The sequence below is a fragment of the Elephas maximus genome, chromosome X (genome assembly GCF_024166365.1).
Source record: "Elephas maximus indicus isolate mEleMax1 chromosome X, mEleMax1 primary haplotype, whole genome shotgun sequence".
NCBI classification, from domain to species: domain Eukaryota; kingdom Metazoa; phylum Chordata; class Mammalia; order Proboscidea; family Elephantidae; genus Elephas; species Elephas maximus.
Window position 1 is genome coordinate 171,669,841 of NC_064846.1, and position 19,850 is coordinate 171,689,690.

Here is a 19,850-nt window from a genome sequence, read left to right on the forward strand (position 1 = left end):
ATTTTCTGTCTCTATAGATAAGACCTTTCGTGCCTGGCTTATTTCACTCAGCATAATGTTTTGGAGGGTCATCCACACTGTTGCATGTATCAGTCCTTCATTTCTGCTTATGGCTGAATAATATTCTGCAATTTGTTTATCCATTCATCTGTTGGTAGACACTTGGCTGTGTCCACATTTTGGCTATGGTGAATAGTGCTGCTGTCAGCATTTCTGTACATGTCCTTGTTTGAGGACCTGTTTTCAGTTCCTTTGGGTATATACCTAGGAGTGGAATTACTGGGTCATATGAATATTTTAGGTAACCACCAACTGCTTTCCGAAGTGGTTGCAACATTTTAGAATGTATGAGGGCTCCAGTTTCTCCACATCCTGGTTAACACTTGTTATTATCTTTCTTTTTTTACTCTAGCCATTCTGTGGAGATGAAGTGGCATCTCAGTGTGGCTCTGATTCGCATTTCCTTAATGACTAATTAATGACTAATGGAGCCCTGGTGATGTAGTGGTTAAGAGCTACAGCTGCTACCCAAAAGGTTGGCAGTTCGAATCCACCACCCGCTCCTTGGAAACCCTATGGCGCAGTTCTACTCTGTCCTATAGGGTCGCTATGAGTCTCTATGACTAACGATGTTGCACGTCATTTCATGTGCTTATCGGCCATTTTTATGTCTTCTCTGGATAAATGTTTATTCAAATCCTTTGCCCATTAAAAAAATTATTTTTTGTTGTTCTTGAGAATATACATAGCAGAACATACCCCAATCCAACAATTCTACATGTACAGTTCAGTGACACTGATTACGTTCTTCAAGTGGTGCAACATTCTCACCCTCCTTTTCTGAGTTGTTCCTCACCATTAACATAAACTCCCTGCCCACCAGGTGTCCTCCCTAACCTTTCACATTGCTGTTGTGAATTTGATCCATATACATAGTTCTCTAAAAGAGCACAACGCTCAACCTTTGCCCATTTTCTGATTCAGTTGTCTTTTTATCGTTGAGTTGTAATGGTTCTTTACACATTCTAGACACAAGTCCCTTATCAGATATATGATTTGCAAATATTTTCTCCCATTCTGTGGGTTGTGTTTTCACTTTCTTGATCGTGTCCTTTGAAGCATGAAAGTTTTAAATTTTGATGAAGTCTAGTATATCTATTTTTTCCTTTTGTTGTTCATGATTTTGGGTCATATCTAAGAATTCATTGCCAAATCTGAGGTCGTGAAGGTTTACCCCTAAATCTTTTTTTTTTCATTTTTTAAAATAATTTTTATTGTGCTTTAAGTGAAAGTTTACAAATCAAGTCAGTCTGTCACATATAAGCTTATATACACCTTACTCCGTACTCCCACTTACTCTCCCCCTAATGAGTCAGCCCGCTCCCTCCTTCCAGTCTCTCCTTTCGTGACGTGACCGTTTTGCCAGTTTCTAACGCTCTCTACCCTCCTATCTCCCCTCCAGACAGGACATGCCAACACAGTCTCAAGTGTCCACCTGATATAAGTAGCTCACTCTTCATCAGCATCCCTCTCCAACCCATTGTCCAGTCCCTTCCATGTCTGATGAGTTGTCTTCGGGAATGGTTCCTGTCCTGGGCCAACAGAAGGTTTGGGGACCATGACCGCTGGGATTCTTCTAGTCTCAGTCAGACCATTAAGTCTGGTCTTTTTATGAGAATTTGGGGTCTGCATCCCACTGATCTCCTGCTCCCTCAGGGGTTCTCTGTTGTGCTCCCTGTCAGGACAGTCATCAGTTGTGGCCGGGCACCATCTAGTTCTTCTGGTCTCAGGATGATGTAAGTCTCTGGTTCATGAGGCCCTTTCTGTCTCTTGGGCTCATAGTTATCGTGTGACCTTAGTGTTCTTCATTCTCCTTTGATCCAGGTGGGTTGAGACCAGTTGATGCATCTTAGATGGCCGCTTGTTAGCCTTTAAGACCCCAGACGCCACATTTCAAAGTGGGATGCAGAATGTTTTCATAATAGAATTATTTTGCCAATTGACTTAGAAGTCCCCTTAAGCCATAGTCTCCAAACCCTCGCCCTTGCTCTGCTGACCTCTGAAGCGTTCAGTTTATCCCGTAAGCTTCTTTGCTTTTGGTCCAGTCCAGTTGAGCTGACCTCCCGTGTATTGAGTATTGTCCTTCCCTTCACCTAAAGTAGTTCTTATCTACTAACTAATCAGTAAATAACCCTCTCCCACCCTCCCTCCCTCCCCCCCTGGTAACCACAAAAGAATGTGTTCTTCTCAGTTTATACTATTTCTCAAGAACTTATAATAGTGGTCTTATACAATATTTGTCCTTTTGCCTCTGACTAATTTCACTCAGCATAATGCCTTCCAGGTTCCTCCATGTTATGAAATGTTTCACAGATTCGTCACTGTTCTTTATTGATGCGTAGTATTCCACTGTGTGAATATACCGTAATTTATTTAACCATTCATCTGTTGATGGGCACCTTGGTTGCTTCCAGCTTTTTGCTATTGTAAACAGAGGTGCAATAAGCATGAGTGTGCATATATCTGTTCATGTAAAGGCTCTTATTTCCCTTGGGTATATTCCCAGGAGTGGGATTTCTGACTTCCATTCACAAGGTGTAATGGTCCAGTACAGCTGCTGGAGCTCCAGCCATCACACCTGTATTCCAGGCAGCAGAAAGAAGGAGAAAAAGGGCAATGCAAAGAGGGCTTATTTCTCACTTGAGCCAGTTCCCATTAAGTAGCCTCCCTGGGAGTTTTGCAAATAATTCTGCTTACATGTTATTGGCCAGAACTTAGTTTCATGGCCGCACTTATGTGCAAGGGAGGCCAGGAAATATAGTCTGCTTGCTGAGCATGCTGCTGCTTTGGGTGACCCTGGGTCTGTGTTACTAAGGAGAAGAGGGAGAATGACTTTGGGAAGGTGACCAGCAGTGTGAAAGAGCTTCTCCCTGAAGCCCAGTGCAAGAAGTATGGCCTTGTCTGATGGCTCCTTGCCCAGTGTGGGAGGGATGGGAGCCAGAGGTCTCATAGACCACGAGCACGGAGATCAGAGAAGCCCTGGAGTGCCAGGAGGAGGCTGGAGAAGAGTATCCCCCACTTGCTCCCCTAGGAGGCTGCTTTACCTTCGCCCCCAGCAGTGGGCAAGAAGCCCCCGTAGCACCTAGGAGGGTGTTTCGGAATTTATGTTGGAGCTCTGCACGGGCGTAGACGGGACGCTGGGACAGAGTTTAGAGTATGGTGGGCATAGTGTGCCTTCTGACAAGGCGCCTAGCACACAGAAGGTGAACTCCCAGGATGCAAACCCCGGACGTCTCCCCAGAGCCAGGGAAGGATTCCAGCTCCACATGGCTGTTGGAGTGGGCTGGGCCTTCCCATCAAAGCAGAGCAGCCCCTCGGCAGAGAAGGCAGGCAGGGGCTCAGTAGCCACGGAAACCAAGGAGGCAGAAGGCGAACTTCCTGACTCCTGCGTTTGAGGTCGCCAAGGGGCCAGCATGGAGTGGTTGGAGCAGAGCTGAGTGTGTGACTCCAGAAGCTTCTGTTGTTATCGTAGACGTGTCTCTGACTCATGGCAACCTTAAATATAACAAAAGGAAACGTTGCCTGGTCCTGTGCCATCTTCACTACTTTGGTATGTTTAAGTCCGTTGCTTTGGCTGTTGTGTCGATCCATCTCATGGACAGTTTCCCTTGTTTTCGCTGACCCTCTACTTTATCAAACATGGCGTTCCTTTATAAAGAGCTCTCTTGTTTTCAGGGAAACCCTGGTGGTGTAGCGGTTAAGAGCTATGGCTGCTAACCAAAAGGTCGGCAGTTCGAATCCACCAGGCGCTCCTTGGAAACCCTGTAGGGCATTTCTACTCTGTCCTATAGGGTTGCTACAAGTCGAAATAGACTCCACGGCAATGGCTTTGGTTTTTTTTTTGGGGGGGGGTGGTTCTTGTTTCCAGAGGAGGACCTTGGGTGGCACAAATGGTTTGTACTTGACTACTAACCTAAAGGTTGGCAGGTCAAGCCCACCCGGCAGTACCTTGGAAGGAAGGCCTGGCAATCTGCTTCTGTAAAGATTACAGCCAAGATAAATCCATGGAGCAGTTCTAGCCTGTAACGCGTGGGGTCGCTATGAATTGGAGTCGACTCAACAGCAGTGAGTTTGGTTTTGGGTTTTTCTTGTTTCCAGAGCCTTGGGAGGGGTTGATTCTGCAGGTGGGATTGAGAGGCTGCAGCTGGGAAGGTGTGGAGGGATTTGGGGGCAGGGGGCTGGGGCTTCAAACGGGTTCATTCTGGCTCAAACTCCTGCTGAGAATTTGCATTCCCACCCTCAGACATACTGAATCAGAATCTACATTTTAAAAGATCCCCAGGTGATTATGTATACATAAGAATCACCTGGGGTCTTGTTAAACATTCTTATGCACACATAAGAATCGCCCGGGGATCTTGTTAAAATGTGGATTCTGATTCAGTATATCTGGGGTGTAAATTCAAATTCTCAGCTGGAGTTGAACTGGAATGAGCTAGTTTGAAGCCCTGGATTGAACTACTCATGACCTTCTAGATTCTTCAGGACTTAGCTATTTTCTTTGGCACTGGAGAATTTTTTCTTCTACTCTTACTCCTAAGAAGTGTCATGAAGAGAGATTTAAAGTTAAAATTTAAACTGCTGCTCTGGCTCTGGTGTGGGATATTGTTTTAAGCAGTAACCGAGGGTGATCGGGATTCTGGGAGAGGCCCTGAATGACAGTAGGGAGCAAAGGGAGTCTGGGGAGGTCCTTTGCACCCCTGAAAGGTTCCCCAGGGCTAGACGAAGGGATAAGGGTCTCTGGCCACGTGCTAGCTGCCCAGGGCTGGGGGAGTGGGTTTCTGATCGGATCTGTGATGAATGTAGCTCCTACCTGTGAGGCTTGGCACATACCCCACCCGGACCCCACGTGGCTGTCAGGGCACAGGGAGCTGTCCACCTAGCCTCCGTGAGCTCCAGCCCCTGCCTGGCTTCCCCTTGCCTGCTGTCTCCCAGTTGAGCAGATGTCTCTAGCACCCCAGCCGACAGCGATGGTCAGGGAAGGACAGGCTCTGCCCTGCAGAACAACCCAGTCCCATGCAGCCAACCACTCTGTGTGTTGTCCACGTCCCCCCAAAGCATGCCACTGGATGTGACCCGGCCTTGCTGAGACACACCTACCCCCACCCGAGCCCAAATCCAGAGAGGGCCGGGGAGAGGCTGCCAGGAACCACCTGCCATGTGGGAGGCAAACTATGTTTCTGGCTGCTTCCCAGGGAGCTGGCTGCAAATGCTCCTTCTTCTCCAAAGCTCACGCCCTGGTCTGTCGTCTCTGCTTCTCTTCTCTTCTCACGTGGAAGGGTGCCCTTTTCACCCCAGCCCTTACTCCTCCGTCTGCCCACGCATCTTCAGAGCTAGAACCCCCGTCAGCTGGGCAAGTTGTCTGCCAAGAACCCGGAGCCTTGTGGCTGGCGGCCAGCACCTCCCATGGAGCCCTCAGCCCAAGTCCCATTGGACAGAGCCAGGAAATGGGCCGCGGGGTCGGCACGTGCGAACGGCCCCTGTGTATACTCAGTCTTCAGTCCTCCCGCCCCATATCGGAGGCCCGCTACCTCAGACCCTTTATGGGGCAGGGTGGGTACACAGAAGTCTCCAGATGAAGGACAGAGATTGTCTAAGAATGTGGGCTGTGGGAGGAATGGTGGGGAGTAGGCGTGGGAAGGCAAGAAAGAAAGACCGAGACTCATGGAGCAGCAAAGAGCCACCAATTCCTTCAGACAGTCCCTTAGGTGGGACTGCACGTGTGATTATGGGGTGCAGGGATATCTTTGGGAAGGAGTGGGCATGGGGTACCTTGCTGACTGGTGTGCCCAGTCCTTATGAGGGGGCAGTCCCCCGGGCATGCCAGTACCCACACAAGCTGAGGGGACCCCATGGCACTAAGGGCCTCCCACAAGGAAACCAGACTCGGCTCAAGGTTGGCTTCAGACCCACTGGGTTCGCCTCTGTGCCAGGGACTCAGTGATAGAGAATGGCCTTTCCTCACCCCTCCCTGCCATCACCCTGTAAACTGGGGGGTCACAGTCATTGTCTGATTCCTGCATAAAGCAACGTTCCCCCTTTTCCTGAGCTTTTTTCAGATCATTTTCTTAGAAGCTTTAAAATTTGTGTCATATTTTTCAAAACAATGGAAAGTCTGCCAGTGGGTTCTCTTCATACCTAGAATAAAACCCAAGCCCATTGATTAATCTTGATGAGTTAAGGATAATGTTGCAATTTTAGGGTAATCACTAAAATAATAGAAATAACAAGTTATGTCATTCCAAATAGAGTAGAAAGCGTGGAATGAGAAAAGTTAGCAATGAAAAGAAGACAAGAGAGAAAGGTGCATATACAGGCACACCTTGTCTTATCGCACTTTGCCCGATCGCGCTTTGCAGATACTGCATTTTTGACAAGTTGAAGGTTTGTGGCAACCCTGTGTCGAGCAAGTCTAATGGTGCCATGTTTCCAACAGCATGTGCTCACTTGCTGTCTCTGTGTCACACTTTGGTAATTCTTGAAATATTTCAAACTTTTCTTTATCATTGTATCTGGTATGGTGATCTGTGGTCAGTGATCGTTTATGTTACTATTGTAATTGTTTTGGGGTACCATGAACCCTGCCCATATGAGACAGTGAACTTAGTTGATAAATGTTGTGTCTGTTCTGGCTGCCCCACTGACTGGCTCTTCCCCCCACCCCTTTCCCTCTCCTTGGGCCCTATTCTCTCCCTATTCCCTGAGACACAACGATATTGAAGGTAGGCCAGTTAATAACCCTACAATGGCCTCTAAGCGTTCAAGTAAAAGGAAGAGTCACATGCCTCTCCATTTAAATCAAAAACTAGAAATGATTAAGCTTAGTGGCAAAGGTATGCTGAAAGCCGAGGTAGGCTGAAAGCTAAGCCTCTTTAGCCAAACAGCCAAGTTGTGAATGCAAAGGAAAAGTTCTTGAAGGAAATCAAAAGTGCTACTCCAATGAACACATCAATGATAAGAAAGCCAGACAGTCTTATTGCTGATAGGGAGAAAGTTTTAGTGGTCTGGATAGAAGATCAAACCAGCCACAAAATTCTCTTAAGCCAAAGCCTAATCCAGAGCAAGGCCCTAACTCATGGGAGGAGGTCAAAATATCAACATAAACAGCAGTTTGGAAGAAGTTGATTACAACCCTCTTGGATGCCTTTGAGGGGTTTAAGACTTCAGTGGAGGAAGTAACTGCAGATGTGGTGGAAATAGTGAAAGAAGTCGAATTAGAAGCGGAGCCTGGAGATGTGACTGAATTGCACCAATCTCATGAGAAAACTTCAATGGCTGAGGAGTTGCTTCTTAGGGACGAGCAAAGAGTGGTTTCTTGAGATGGAATCTACTCCTGGTGAAGATGTTGTAAGCATTGTTGAAAAAAGATTTAGAATATTTCATAAACTTAGTTGGCAAAGCAGTGGCAGGGTTTGAGAGGATTGACTCCAATTCCGAAAGAAGTCCTACAGTGGATAAAATGCTAACAAACAGCCTCGCGTGCTACAGAGAAATCTTTCGTGAAAGGAAGAGTCAATCGATGCCACAAACTTCCTTGTTGTCTTATTTTAAGAACTTGCCTTAGTCACCTCAACCTTCAACAACCATCACCCTGTTCAGTCAGCAGACATCAACATCGAGGCAAGACCCCCCACCAGCAAAATGATTACGACTCACTGAAGACTCAGATGATAGCTAGCATTTTTTAGCAATAAAGTATTTTTTAATTAAAGTATGTGCATTTTTTTTAGACGTGATCCTATCGCACACTTAACAGACTACCAAAAAGCCAAACCCGTTGCCGTCAAGTTGCTTCTGGCTCATAGCGATCCTATAGGACAGAGTAGAACTGCCCCATAGAGTTTCCAAGGACTGCCTGGTGGATTTGAACTGCTGACTTCTGGTTAGCAGCTGTAGCTCTTAACCATTGTAAAAATATAACTTATATGCACTGGGAGACCAAACAATTCATATGACTTGTTTTCTTGCGATATTTGTTTTATTGCGGTGGTCTGGAACTGAAGCTGCAATACGTCCGAGGTATGCCTGTCTGTAATAGACAGGAAAAAATGGCATAAAATCAGATGGTAGAGATATATCCACATAGGTAAGTAACTACAGTGAAACCCGTGAGAGCTGGAACTGCACGGGACTGCCTTGTTTTTCTGGGTATTGCAAGTTTTCCGCCTTTGACAGACTGCAGCCTTACCACTTCCCTGTCACTATTACTGGAAAATATTTGAGTTCCCACATTACACGCGTTCCAGCTTTCACAGGTTTCGCTGTATAGTCAATGTGAAACAGATAAATGAGCCAGGAAATGGGAAAATACTGTTATATTGGCTGAAAAGATCAAAATCCAGCTCTGTGTTATTTACAAGAAATATGAGTTTGAAAATAAAAACAATCTATGAAAATTGTAAACACTGAAGCCCGTCTGTGGCCATGCGGCCACCCAAGGCCTGGTCCTTCCACATGTCTTAGTCCTTTCCACATGGCCTGGCCCTCCCCACGTGGCCCAGCCCTTCCCATGTGGCCTGGTCCTCCCCAGGGGACCTGGCCCTCCCTGCGTGGCCCTGCCCTTCCCATTAGGTCTAGTCCTCCCCACGTGGCCCGGCCCTCTCCACGTGGCCCTGCCCTCTCCACGTGGCCCAGCCCTTCCCATGCGGTCTGGTCCTCCCCACGTGGCCCCAGCCCTCCCCATGTGGTCTGTTCCTCCCCAGAGGCCTGGTTCTCCCCACGTGGCCCTCCATCTGCCCCTTTCACTGGCTCCCTCTGCTCTGTCCACCTGCCCCCAGCTTCCCATGCCCAAGTGGAAGTCCTGTGGCCAGGCATGTGAACTCACTGCGATTATCTTCCTGCCTCGAGATCCTGTTTCTCAAAATGTCTACAGGTGACTCCTTCAGGTGACAGCGTCGGGTCACATGTCGACTAGTCAGCGTGCCTGCCATAACTGCCCTAAGAAGCATTTAATACCCACAACAATGGGCTCAAACATCCCAATGATCTGAAGATGGGACAGGACCAGACATCCTTTCCTTCTGTTGTACGTGGGGTCACCATGAATCGGGGACACTTGAAAGCAACTCACACCACCACCAGAGGAACACTGGGAGTCCCTGGTGGTACAAACAGTTAAAAGCACTTGGCTGCTGACAAAAAAGTTGGAGGTTCCAGTCCACCCAGAGGCACTTCGGAAGAAAGCCCTGGCAATCTACTTCTGAAAACCCAGCCGTTGAAAGCCCTGTGGAGCACAGTTGTACACTGACACACACGGGGCCACCTTGTCATTTTGATGGCAGCTGGTTAGGGAACATTTACTGTGACTCGTGGCTTTTTGTTCTTCCTAGCCCTCATTGCCCTCTGTATTACCACTGTATCTCTGCAGCTGTGGATTGTGTGTGCACGTGTATTTGTCCAGTACCTTGAGTCGGCACAAGCACTGACCTGTGGACACGATGCAGTGCCACATTTTAAAGGAGGGTGGAGGCAGATGACCACTGGGAGCCTTGTCCTCCTGCTGGGTGAAAACCCGGGTGGTGCCACGATGTTGCTGCCTGCTCTGAGGTCACAGTCCAATACTAGTTTCTGCTGCTGTGGTAACAAATCATCACACACTTAGCAGCTTAAGGAGCCTTGGTGGCACAATAGTTAAGCACTTGGCTGCTAACTGAAAGGTTGGTGGTTTGAACCCACCCAGCAGCCCTGCAGGAGGAAAGGCCTGGCGATCTGTTCCCCTAAAGATGACAGCCTAGAAAACCCAATGGGGCAGTTCTACGTTGTCACAGGAGGTCGTTATGAGTTGGAATTGACTCGACAGCACATAACAACAAGTGGCTTAAGCCAACACAAACTTTATATAGCAACATATGGGAGTTGGTTGCTCCGTGTACATTTTCCTGACTGGAGGACTTCTAGAAATTTCCATGTCTGGCCTCTTCATTGCCCCTCTCAGTGGTGGCTGCCCCTGTTCTGCTTCTTTCCTAGCACGATCCTGCTCTACCACATGATGGCGTGGGGCCTGGCCGCTCTGCTCTGCGTGGAGGGAGGGGTCATGCTCTACCACCCATCTGTGTCCAGGTAAGGCACAAGCCGTGCGAGTGTTTTTTAGAAAATGAGTCGGCAGGTCAGGATGTGGACAGAGCAGTGTCACTGGATGGGTGGCTGGCTACCATGCATGGTCACTGGGGCTCTCCTCACCCTCCCCTCCACGCCTGCAGCTGGAAGTAGGGCTCACACACTGCATGGCCCCCTGGGGCTCTCCCCACCCTCCCTTCCACGCCTGCAGCTGGAACTAGGGCTCATGCACTACACGGCCCCTGGAGCTCTCAGTCTGAAAGGAGGTTTTCACCACTAGCCTTCACTTTTGGGCTCCTGGAGACCTGAGGAACCAGCCTTCAGAGCTGAGGGAGCGCCAGCTGCAGGGCTTAGGAGCTCTGAGGGGCCCGATGGTATTCAGAAAGCTGCTGGCTTCAGCACTTAGCTTCCTCCTCATTCTCCTGGCTGCAGCCTGGAGCCCTGGGGTTAGTTCTTCAAGCTGCCTTCCTCACTCTCCCACTGTCACCTGCTTCAGGCTTTTCCTGGAGTCACATCTCTTCCTCCTTTGTCTCCCTTTACCTTCAAGCCTTTCCAGACACACTTGAAGCTTCACAGCTGAACACAGGAAAAAAAAAAATTTTTTTTTTTTTTTTTTACAGAAGCACCTATTAAAAAGAAAAAGGTGGCAGCATAACTCCTCCCATGGCAAGAAGGAGCCGGCTCTTGGTTTTTGCACATTCTGCCATTTTCCCCTTCTGGTTTGACTACTCTGTGCATATTTGAGCACTTTCATTTTTATAATTTCACCCTCCCTCCATGGCCCAAGGGGCTGTTCCTTCCTCTGCTTTCCTGCCTCCGTCCTTGGTTGGGCCTGAGCTGCCCTTGCCTGGTTGCCTGATTCTCTTCTCCTGCAGGCTGCTTTCCCTTCTCTCCTACATTCTGTGTTTCTCAGCCAATTGCAACGTCCGCGTGGGTGGCCTTCACCACATCTGATGGGGACCCTTGATTCCTATGACCCAGCAATAGATATCTGTCCTTTTCCCTGAAAGAACCACCAAGACGATTGTTACTCACACCCATGAGAACAAAGGTCCTTTGCACTAGGAAGCCCGGGGACCACAAGCGGCTGGTGGGCAAGGACTGGACTGGCCAGGCCCGGCACTGAGTCAGTGCTCAGATCCTCCGGGGCTCACTGAGTGCTTTCCTCTCCTTGAATTGGATTTTTTCCTGGCCTAGACTCAGTGTGAGGGAGCCCACCATGCCAGCGTGTCTTCTGCTTTCCTTCCTTTACCCTGCGGATACCGTTAAAAGCTCCCCCAAAGGAATAAATCGGAGGCCCTTCCATTCAGGGACAAGGAGAGACATGACTGATTTCCCTTCTTCTCCCGCCATGTCTGCTTGTTCTCAGACAGGAAAAATGAGTCAGATTTCCTCTGGGCAGAGTCAGAATTAGATATGTGCATTTCCCTTTTGGCCCCATCTTATCTCCAGGTCCAGATAAGTAGGCTTGTCTGAGCCAGAGCTTGGCTTTGAGCAGAATGACGTGGTTCTCTTCTCTCAGGTGTGAGAAGGGTCTGGAGCATGCCATCCCCCACTACATCACCACGTACTTGCCGCTGATGCTCGTCCTGGTGGCCAACCCCATCCTGTTCCGGAAGACAGTGACTGCAGGTAAACCAGTTGCCATCGAGGCGACCCTGACTCATGGTGACCCCATGTGTGTCACAGTCGAACTGTGCTCCATAGGGTTTTCAATGGCTGATTTTTCAGAAGTAGATCTCCAAGTCTTTCTTCTGAGGTGTCTCTGGGTAGACTTGAACCACCAGCTTTTCAGTTAGCAGCCAAATGCTTGAATCCTTTGCACCACCCATGGGCTCCTACTGCAAGCAAGTCACAGGGGAATTCTCCGGGTACATGCCCACAGGGGACAGCTGCATGTCGTGGACTCAGATAATGGGCCTAAATACCCTGCACACTTGTGCCCCCAGTGTGATGCATGTTAGCCTTCTAGAATTGTCCAGGACCACTGACCCCATTCGCCGCCCTCCAGAGGTGGATGCAGAATATAGTGGAGAAAATGAGCCGGCTTAGTGAAAGAAAGTGAACAAGTCTGTTTAGTTATGGGCTACGCAAGTTCTTTGCCAAAGTTTGTCCAAAGCCAGGACTAGTCCACCTTTTGCTTCCAGGCTGGGCTGGGTGGTCTCTGCAGGAGAAGTAGAGGGCAGTGGAGTGGAGAGCCCTGGGTTACAGACCCGTGACTCCCACAATGTCCTGGGCTAGATATCTCCCTGCAGGATAAACATCCAGCTGTGCAGCAGGAAACAGGAAGTAGGGAGGAGGAAGTGAGTCTAGGCAATAGCAAGAACTGGGTAAGAGGAATGCAGTGAGTCAGCAGGAGGCAGCGGAATGCATTCCAGCCCCACCCCACCCTCAGGGAAGCTCACCTGCAGCCCCTCAGCCAACGAGTGGATTCACACTCATAGCGACCCTGTAGGACAGAGGAGAACTGCCTCCTAGGGTTTCCAAGGCTGTCATCTTTATGGAAGCAGACTGCCACATCTTCTTCCCACAGAGCGGCTGGTGGGATTGAACTGCTGACCTTTTGGTCAGCAGTCAAGCACTTAAACCACTGTGCCACCAGGGCTACCTGGACTCCTGTAGCAAGACCTTAGTAATAGGAAAGCAATGTGGCTCTCTGGACCAGCCTTTTCTTATCTACATTCAAAAACAATGTATTCATTCTACTTTGGTGAGTAGCCATCTGGAGAGACAGCATGGCCTCCCCTTCCCTGCCCATAGCCTCCTGAAACACTTTCTCACAATCTAATCAGAAGACAGTTTGAAAATTATTACTAAAAATCTCCAGATTAGGACCATGGTCTCAGGGAACATCTAGCTCAATTGGCAACACATAGTTTATAAAGAAAATGTTCTACATTCTACTTGGGTGAGTAGTGTCTGGGATCTTAAAAGCCGTGAGTGGCCATCTAAGGTACTCCACTGGTCCCACCCCATCTAGAGCAAGGGAGAATGAAGAAAACCAAAGACACAAGGGAAAGATGAGTCCAAAGGACTAATGAACCACGACTACCATAGCCTCCACCAGACTGAGTCCAGCACAACTAGACGGTGCCCGGCTACCACCACTGACTGCTCTGACAGGGATCACAATACAGCGTCCCAGACAGAGCTGGAGAAAAATGTAGAACAAAATTCTAACTCACGAAAAAAAAAAAAAAAAAAAACAGGCTTACTGGTCTGACAGAGACTGGAGTAATCCTGGTGCTCCCCGGACACCCTTTTAGCTCAGTAACGAAGTCACTCCCAAGGTTCACCCTTCAGCCAAAGATTGGACAGGCCCATAAAACAAAATGACACTAAAGGGGCACAGTAATGGGGAAAGCTGGTAACACGGAACCCAAGGTTGAGAAGGGAGAGTGTTGACATGTCATGGGGTTGGCAACCAATGTCACAAAACAATATGTGGATTATTATTTAATGAGAAACTAGTTTGATCCGTAAACCTTCATCTAAAGTACAGTAAAAAAAAAAAGATTAAATAAATAAAAATAATAAAATACTCAATATATCTTTTTTTTTGTCTTTAAAAAATTTCATGAGAAATTGGAATTCTACTAATCAAACAAATGAAAACAACTTATAGCAAAACAAGGAAAAAAGGATTGGAAGAAAATACACTAGATGCGGACGGTGTTTTCTGGGTGGTGGGACTGGGGGTTGTTAATTCTTCTCCAAGCTTTTGTATATTTTACAAATTGTGATGGAAAATTAGACTCTTTCAATATTTAAAAAAAAAAACCCTTTGCGGTGGAGTCGATTCCAACTCATAGCGACTCTATAGGACAGAGTAGAACGGTCCCACAGGGTTTCCAGGGAGTGGCTGGTGGATTCAAACTGCCAGTGTATTACCTTTATAATAGAGAAACCTTTAAAAATATAGTTACTACACTGGCAAAATATGAATAAAGTCTGGAGTTTAGTTAGTAGTGGTTTAGTGGTAGGATTCTTACCTTCCATGCAGGAGACCAGGGTTCGAGTCCCAGCCAGTGCACTTTATATGCAGCCACCAGCTGTCTGTCAGTGGAGGCTTGCATGTCTCTATGATGCTGAACAGGTCAAGGGTGTACAGGTATAGGAACATTTTGTAGTATCTTTGCAATGCTTATGTAAATCTAAAATTATTTAAAAGCAAAATCTTTAAAATATATATAGTCTCTGTGGCTAATTGCCTCCATGAACAACTGCCTCCTTTGCCATGAGACCAGAGGAACTGGATGGTGCCAGCTGCCATTACTGAACCTTTGGATCAAAGATTCTGTAGAAGAATCCTGATCAAAAGGGGGAAAATGAAGAACAGAATTTCAAATTCTCATAGACTGCAGACTTTCTGGAGCCATGGAGGCTGGATGAACCCCTGAAACTATTGCCCTGAGATAATCTTTAAACCTTAAGCCAAGAATATCTCCTGAAGCCTTCTTAAAACCAAACAGTAGTTTAGCTTAGTTAGTAAAGAAGGTCTGCTTTGAGCACTGTGCTCTTTTAAGAACTATCTCTATGGGATCACATTGACAACAGCAACTTGAAAGGTCAGAAAGGAAACTTAGGGGGCAGTGAGTTTATGTTAATGGGGGAAGAAAAACTCAGAAAAGGAGGGTGAGGATGGCTGCACAACTTGAAGAATGAAATCAGTGTCACCGAATTGGACATGTAGAAATTGTTGAATTGGTGTATGTTCTGCTGTGTATATTCTCAACAACTAAAAACTAAAATCTGTATTTCTATCTATATATATCTTCCCTAGAGTCTAGGGGTCTCCCAGTTGGAAGTTGCAGATGAATAATTATCTGCATTTTGCTTTTCTTCTCGGTCTCCTGGCTCTGCCATGGACTCCCGACCGCTTTGATGCCCTTCCCTGTTACTCAACGCCCTTCCCTGCTACTCAACAAACCTTAATAGTGAACAGTACCTGCTGTTCTCTTCTCTTCTTTACAGTGGCCTCTTTGCTAAAAGGAAGACAAGGCATTTACACAGAGAACGAGAGACGGATGGGAGCTGTGATCAAGATCCGATTTTTCAAAATAATGCTGGTTTTAATTATTTGGTAAACTTCTTCAATGTTTTTTTTTTTTCTCATTGCTAGTGGGGATCTGAAAACAGTTTGCCATTTTGTTTGTCTGAGTGTGACTCGGAAGTCCCAGAGGGAAAAGTCTTTAGAAAGGGAATCTTTGAACCTGTGCCAGGTGCCCTGTGAGGAAATTCACAGAAGAAGGAAAGCAAGCCCACAGTTGATGAGCTTCTGGAAACATCTGTATGTACTCAGAGTGTATGTAAAGCCCTTAGAACAGGAAGTCCCGAGTTTAGTTTTCAAACATCCCAACCATACGCTTCCGGTATTTTGTCCCATTGCTGGAGTTAACTTCAAAATAAAGCCGTTGATCATGCTTTTTCTATTTGCCCATTTGTATCCTAGAACTCCTGTGTCCAACAGAGGGGCATGGACACGTCTTTAGTGGGGTGACTCATAGCTCGGTCTAGAAGGGTAGAGAACAGAGTCAAATTTTTCTCTTCCCAGTTCTCCCTACCATTAGTATCCTGCCCCAAAGCGTCAGGTGGATGCTCTGAAAATAGACTCGTAGCCCAGGCCATCAGAAAACTCTTCATTGCGATGAAGTGATACTTCTAAGGACACGGCATGTCTTGGCAGTGTAAATAATTTGTTTGCTACGAGGCAGTTCGTTGGGTGCCCTCCTAGGGCGGCATGTAAATTATCTCCCTCTAGAAATACACTCAGCTCTTCATTTCGAAGTTCACTCATCCACCCACAATAGCACTACAGCATTCCAACATGAAATGCCAAACTGAGATGTGTTTTCATTGCCATCAAAACTTGGGGTGACTCCTCAAAGGAAGAGTGAATTCTGGGTAATTCGATCCAGGGCTGGAGCCTTACACCCTGATGTGGTGTTGAGTGTTACTGCTGTAGGCATTTGTTGGTCTCTGCTTTAGCCTGAAAGAGGGAGCTACATTTCTCCAATTAAATTCTGAATGTCCCTTACTACAGAACTGCTTATCTGTCCCCCGAGAGTTAGGACTTTTAGTCCTTGAGGAAAACCAGCCCCCTACCCCCAGTGTCTAAAACCTCATTTTGTTGTATGTTCTTTTTACCTGTGGGCTGTTTCCTTTCCAACAGCTGGTTGTCGAATATCATCAATGAAAGTCTTTTGTTCTATCTTGAAATGCAACCAGATATCAGCAGAGGCTCCTTGAAATATGTCAGGATTGCAGCCAAGACCACATGGGTCATCATGGTAGGTCAATTGTGATATTAAATTTTCTTCCTGGAAGAAAAAACAAGGAAAAAAAAAATTAAAAAAAAAAAAAGAAAGAAACCAGATTCACAATGTATTGTTATTTAAATATATAGCGATTTTAATAGGCTCCTGGGTTACCCACTCTTGGCTGCAGTGTACTGAGCCAGCCTCATTCACTGTTGGAATCATTATTAAGTGGGTACCTCTCATGAAAATCAATTTGGAAAATTCATAATATCTAGGAATTTGTCCGGAAGCAATATTCCAGACCAATATTCCAGGAAGAGGCATGGGGTGAAGATATTCCTCACAGCATTAACAGTGTTGTACACAGTGTTATAGGCAACCCAGATTTCCAGCAAGAGGGGAATGCTTATGTCAATCATGGTCTTTCCTCATTGCGCCACCAGGGCTCCTGATGGGATGTTATGCAGACGTTAAGAATGATGATTATGAAAACTCCAGTATTAGGTGGAAAACGTAGACTGTAAAATTATAGTATACACAACTACAGAAAAGCAAATCTGTAAAAACATGTTGGGTGGAAACACACGAAATGATTATCAGCTTGTTAGGGTGGGTAGGGTCTTGGGTAGATATTCCTCTCAATATTTTGATTATATGACATTTATAATAAGAAATCTGTACGTGGAGCTGGTGGCAGGAAAGTGTGCTTTGTGCTATGTTAAATGACCATTTATGGTACTTGTGAAGTAGGGGAAAATCTGATTGGCGAGGATGTGAAAATAAGCCCAGCGCCGACCCCCTTGGTTCCTGGGCTTTGGAGTCTCACATGGTCCCCTCGGTTAAGTTGACGTGTTTTTATCACACACAGTGTTCTCCAGGCTCATTCTCAGCCTTCAGGACCCTTTGTTTAATCGGATTCTGACTCAGAAGCCCAGGGTGGAGGGTGCAGGGGACAAAAGCTCCTTCTTCAGAAGCAAAGAAGCTGCTCTCTTTCCAGCTAGCTGCTCTGAGGGCTTTCTGCTGGATCTGAGGGCTTTGTGCTGGCTCCCAGGGCTCTTTGCACACCGTTTGAAAAGCAGGAAGGCTAGATTGGACCTACGTAGCAGCAGGTCTGCAAGAGAAAGACCTGGCCATCTGCCCCCATGAAAATTTAAAAAATTTACGGCCTAGAAAACCCTAGGGATGCAGTTCTACTCTGTCACATGGGGTCGCTATGAGTTGGGGTTGACTCGATGGCATCCAAAAAAAAAAAAAAAAACCCGTTGCATCGAGTTGATTCCACCTTATACTACCCTGTAGGACACAGTACAACTGCCCATAGCGTTCCCAAGGCTGTAATCTTTATGGAAGCAGATTGTCACATCTTTCTCCTATTTAAATCTAAAGTGGTAAATTTTCACGGAAGCAGACTGCCACATCTTTCTCCCGTGGAGCAGCTGGTGGGTTCGAACTGCCAGCCTTTTGGTTAGCAGTTGAGTGCTTTAAGCACTGCACCACCAAGGCTCCTTACAACAGACCCAGCTTATTATCTGGCAACCAGCTTATTGCTAAAGCCAAAAACCAAACCCGTTGCCGTCGAGTTGATTCCAACTCATAGCGACCCCATAGGACGGAGTAGAACTGCCCATAGAGTTTCCAAGGAGTGCCTGGTGGATTCGAACTGCTGACCTTTTGGTTAGCAGCTGTAGCTCTTAACCACTACGACATCAGGGTTTCTAGCTTATTGCTAGAAGTCATGAAATAGGAAAAAAGAGGCTGTTGACAACTTTCTTGAGTTTTACCAAAGTAAAAAAAAAAAAAAAAAATTTTTTTTTTTTTTTTAGTGGCTTTGGTGTGTTTTTGGATCACAGGTGCTGTCTCTGTCTCCTCCTCCTCTCTCCCATTTACTGTGAGAAATGGCCCTGGTATGATTTTTACTTGGGGAGGAATCTGTTTTAGCATTAAAAAAAAAAAAAAAAAAGCATAAGGCTTGGTTAATTACAAGTTAGCTGAGTGAGTCCTTTACTTACTAGCCTTGGCCTTCCAAAGTTCAGCTCCCTGGGCATGAATCCATGGAATTTCCTCATTGCTACCAGATGGTGGTGTTGGATTTCACCCTGCACGTTGTCACTCCAAGGATTCTGTGTCCTGAACTCACTCGCTCATTCACCAAGACCTGAAGAATAACCAGATCTTTGAAAGCTGGTGGATCAAGCCTCCTTGCCCCGTTGTTTGTGAACTGAGAAACATGCTTCAGATGACATTCAGATGTATTTTGGTGATATGTCCAGATGTTAGCGTTTTTCTCTTTCCCTTGCTTTTCGTTTGTTTTATTTTTGGTGGTAGCAGTGGTGGGGATTGGGCAAGGGGCTCTCTAGACATTGGTTTTCTCCCCAACATTTCCAGTTATTTAAATATACTTCCTATTGGAGCCCTGGTGGCGCAGTGGTTAAGACACTGGCTGCTAACCAAAAGGTTGACAGTTCAAATCCACCAGCCACTCCTTGGAAACCCATGGGGCAGTTCTACTCTGTCCTATAGGGTCACACTATGAGTTGGAATCAACTTGACGGCAGCAGGAAGTTGTTGGTTGTTTACTGGGCTCAATAAGGTTAACCTTTCTGATAGCATTTTCTAATTTAAATAATTATGCTGTTTTACCAGATAACTATTCCTGCCCCCTAATTTTTTTTTTTGTCTTTTTGCGAAATAATGGCAGGATTCATTGTTTTTATGCATAAACACCTTTGTTTCCTAGTTGCCTTCTACACCAAATGCCAGATCACAGACTGGAACCTTCATATTAAGTAGAGTTAAAACAGTTCACTAAAATAGTTGGGAGAGAAAAAGTGCTGGGATGTGGTGACCAGTGTCAGCCTGCAGGAAGCTTGGAAACCCTTCTGTTCTTCCCCCTTCCTTGGTCCTCCTTCCCGCCTTCTTCACTTTTCCCCCTTCCTTCCCCTCCTTCTTCCTGCCTCTTCCTCCTCCTCACCTCTCCTCCCACTTCCTCTCCCCTCCCTCCCCCTCTTGTCTCTTCCCTCTTCCTCCTCGTCCACCTTGTCCCTCCCACTTTGCTCTTCAGGCCCACCGCAGGCACAGCATCAACAGCCCATCTGTGTCTTGCCCTAGCCCTGTGTTCTGGGCCCCTCCCAAGTTCTCTAGCCCTGTTGGTGGGACCACTGACCACTCTCCTTCCTGCTAGGATGCCCTGACTGACCCCCTGTGTCTTTCTCCTCCTTCCCATCCAGGGGATGCTGAATCCAGCCCAAGGCTTTCTCTTGTCTCTGGCTTTCTACGGCTGGACAGGGTGCAGCCTGGACTTCTCTCCCAGGAAGCAGCTGCAGTGGGAATCCCTGATGACCCCGGAGGCTGAGCAGGCCTGCGCCTCCCCCCCGGGGTCCTCTGAGCCCTGTGACAGCCAGGGGACCAGGAAGAAGATGCCGGGCTTCCGGCTTGCTTCCGATGAGGCTCTGAGCCTGCTGTCTGAAGGTAATG

At 47.0% G+C, this 19,850-nt stretch overlaps 1 protein-coding gene across 1 annotated transcript in view; it reads left to right on the forward strand.

The window, feature by feature from the left end:
- GPR143 (G protein-coupled receptor 143) overlaps positions 1 to 19,850 on the forward strand; it is a 32,269-nt gene that overhangs the window by 6,970 nt on the left and 5,449 nt on the right. Inside the window, exons 4-8 of the mRNA XM_049872302.1 lie at positions 10,027 to 10,119; positions 11,639 to 11,748; positions 15,091 to 15,199; positions 16,289 to 16,406; positions 19,604 to 19,844. Coding sequence (XP_049728259.1) covers positions 10,027 to 10,119; positions 11,639 to 11,748; positions 15,091 to 15,199; positions 16,289 to 16,406; positions 19,604 to 19,844 — 671 coding nt within the window. The remainder of the gene's footprint in view (positions 1 to 10,026; positions 10,120 to 11,638; positions 11,749 to 15,090; positions 15,200 to 16,288; positions 16,407 to 19,603; positions 19,845 to 19,850) is intronic.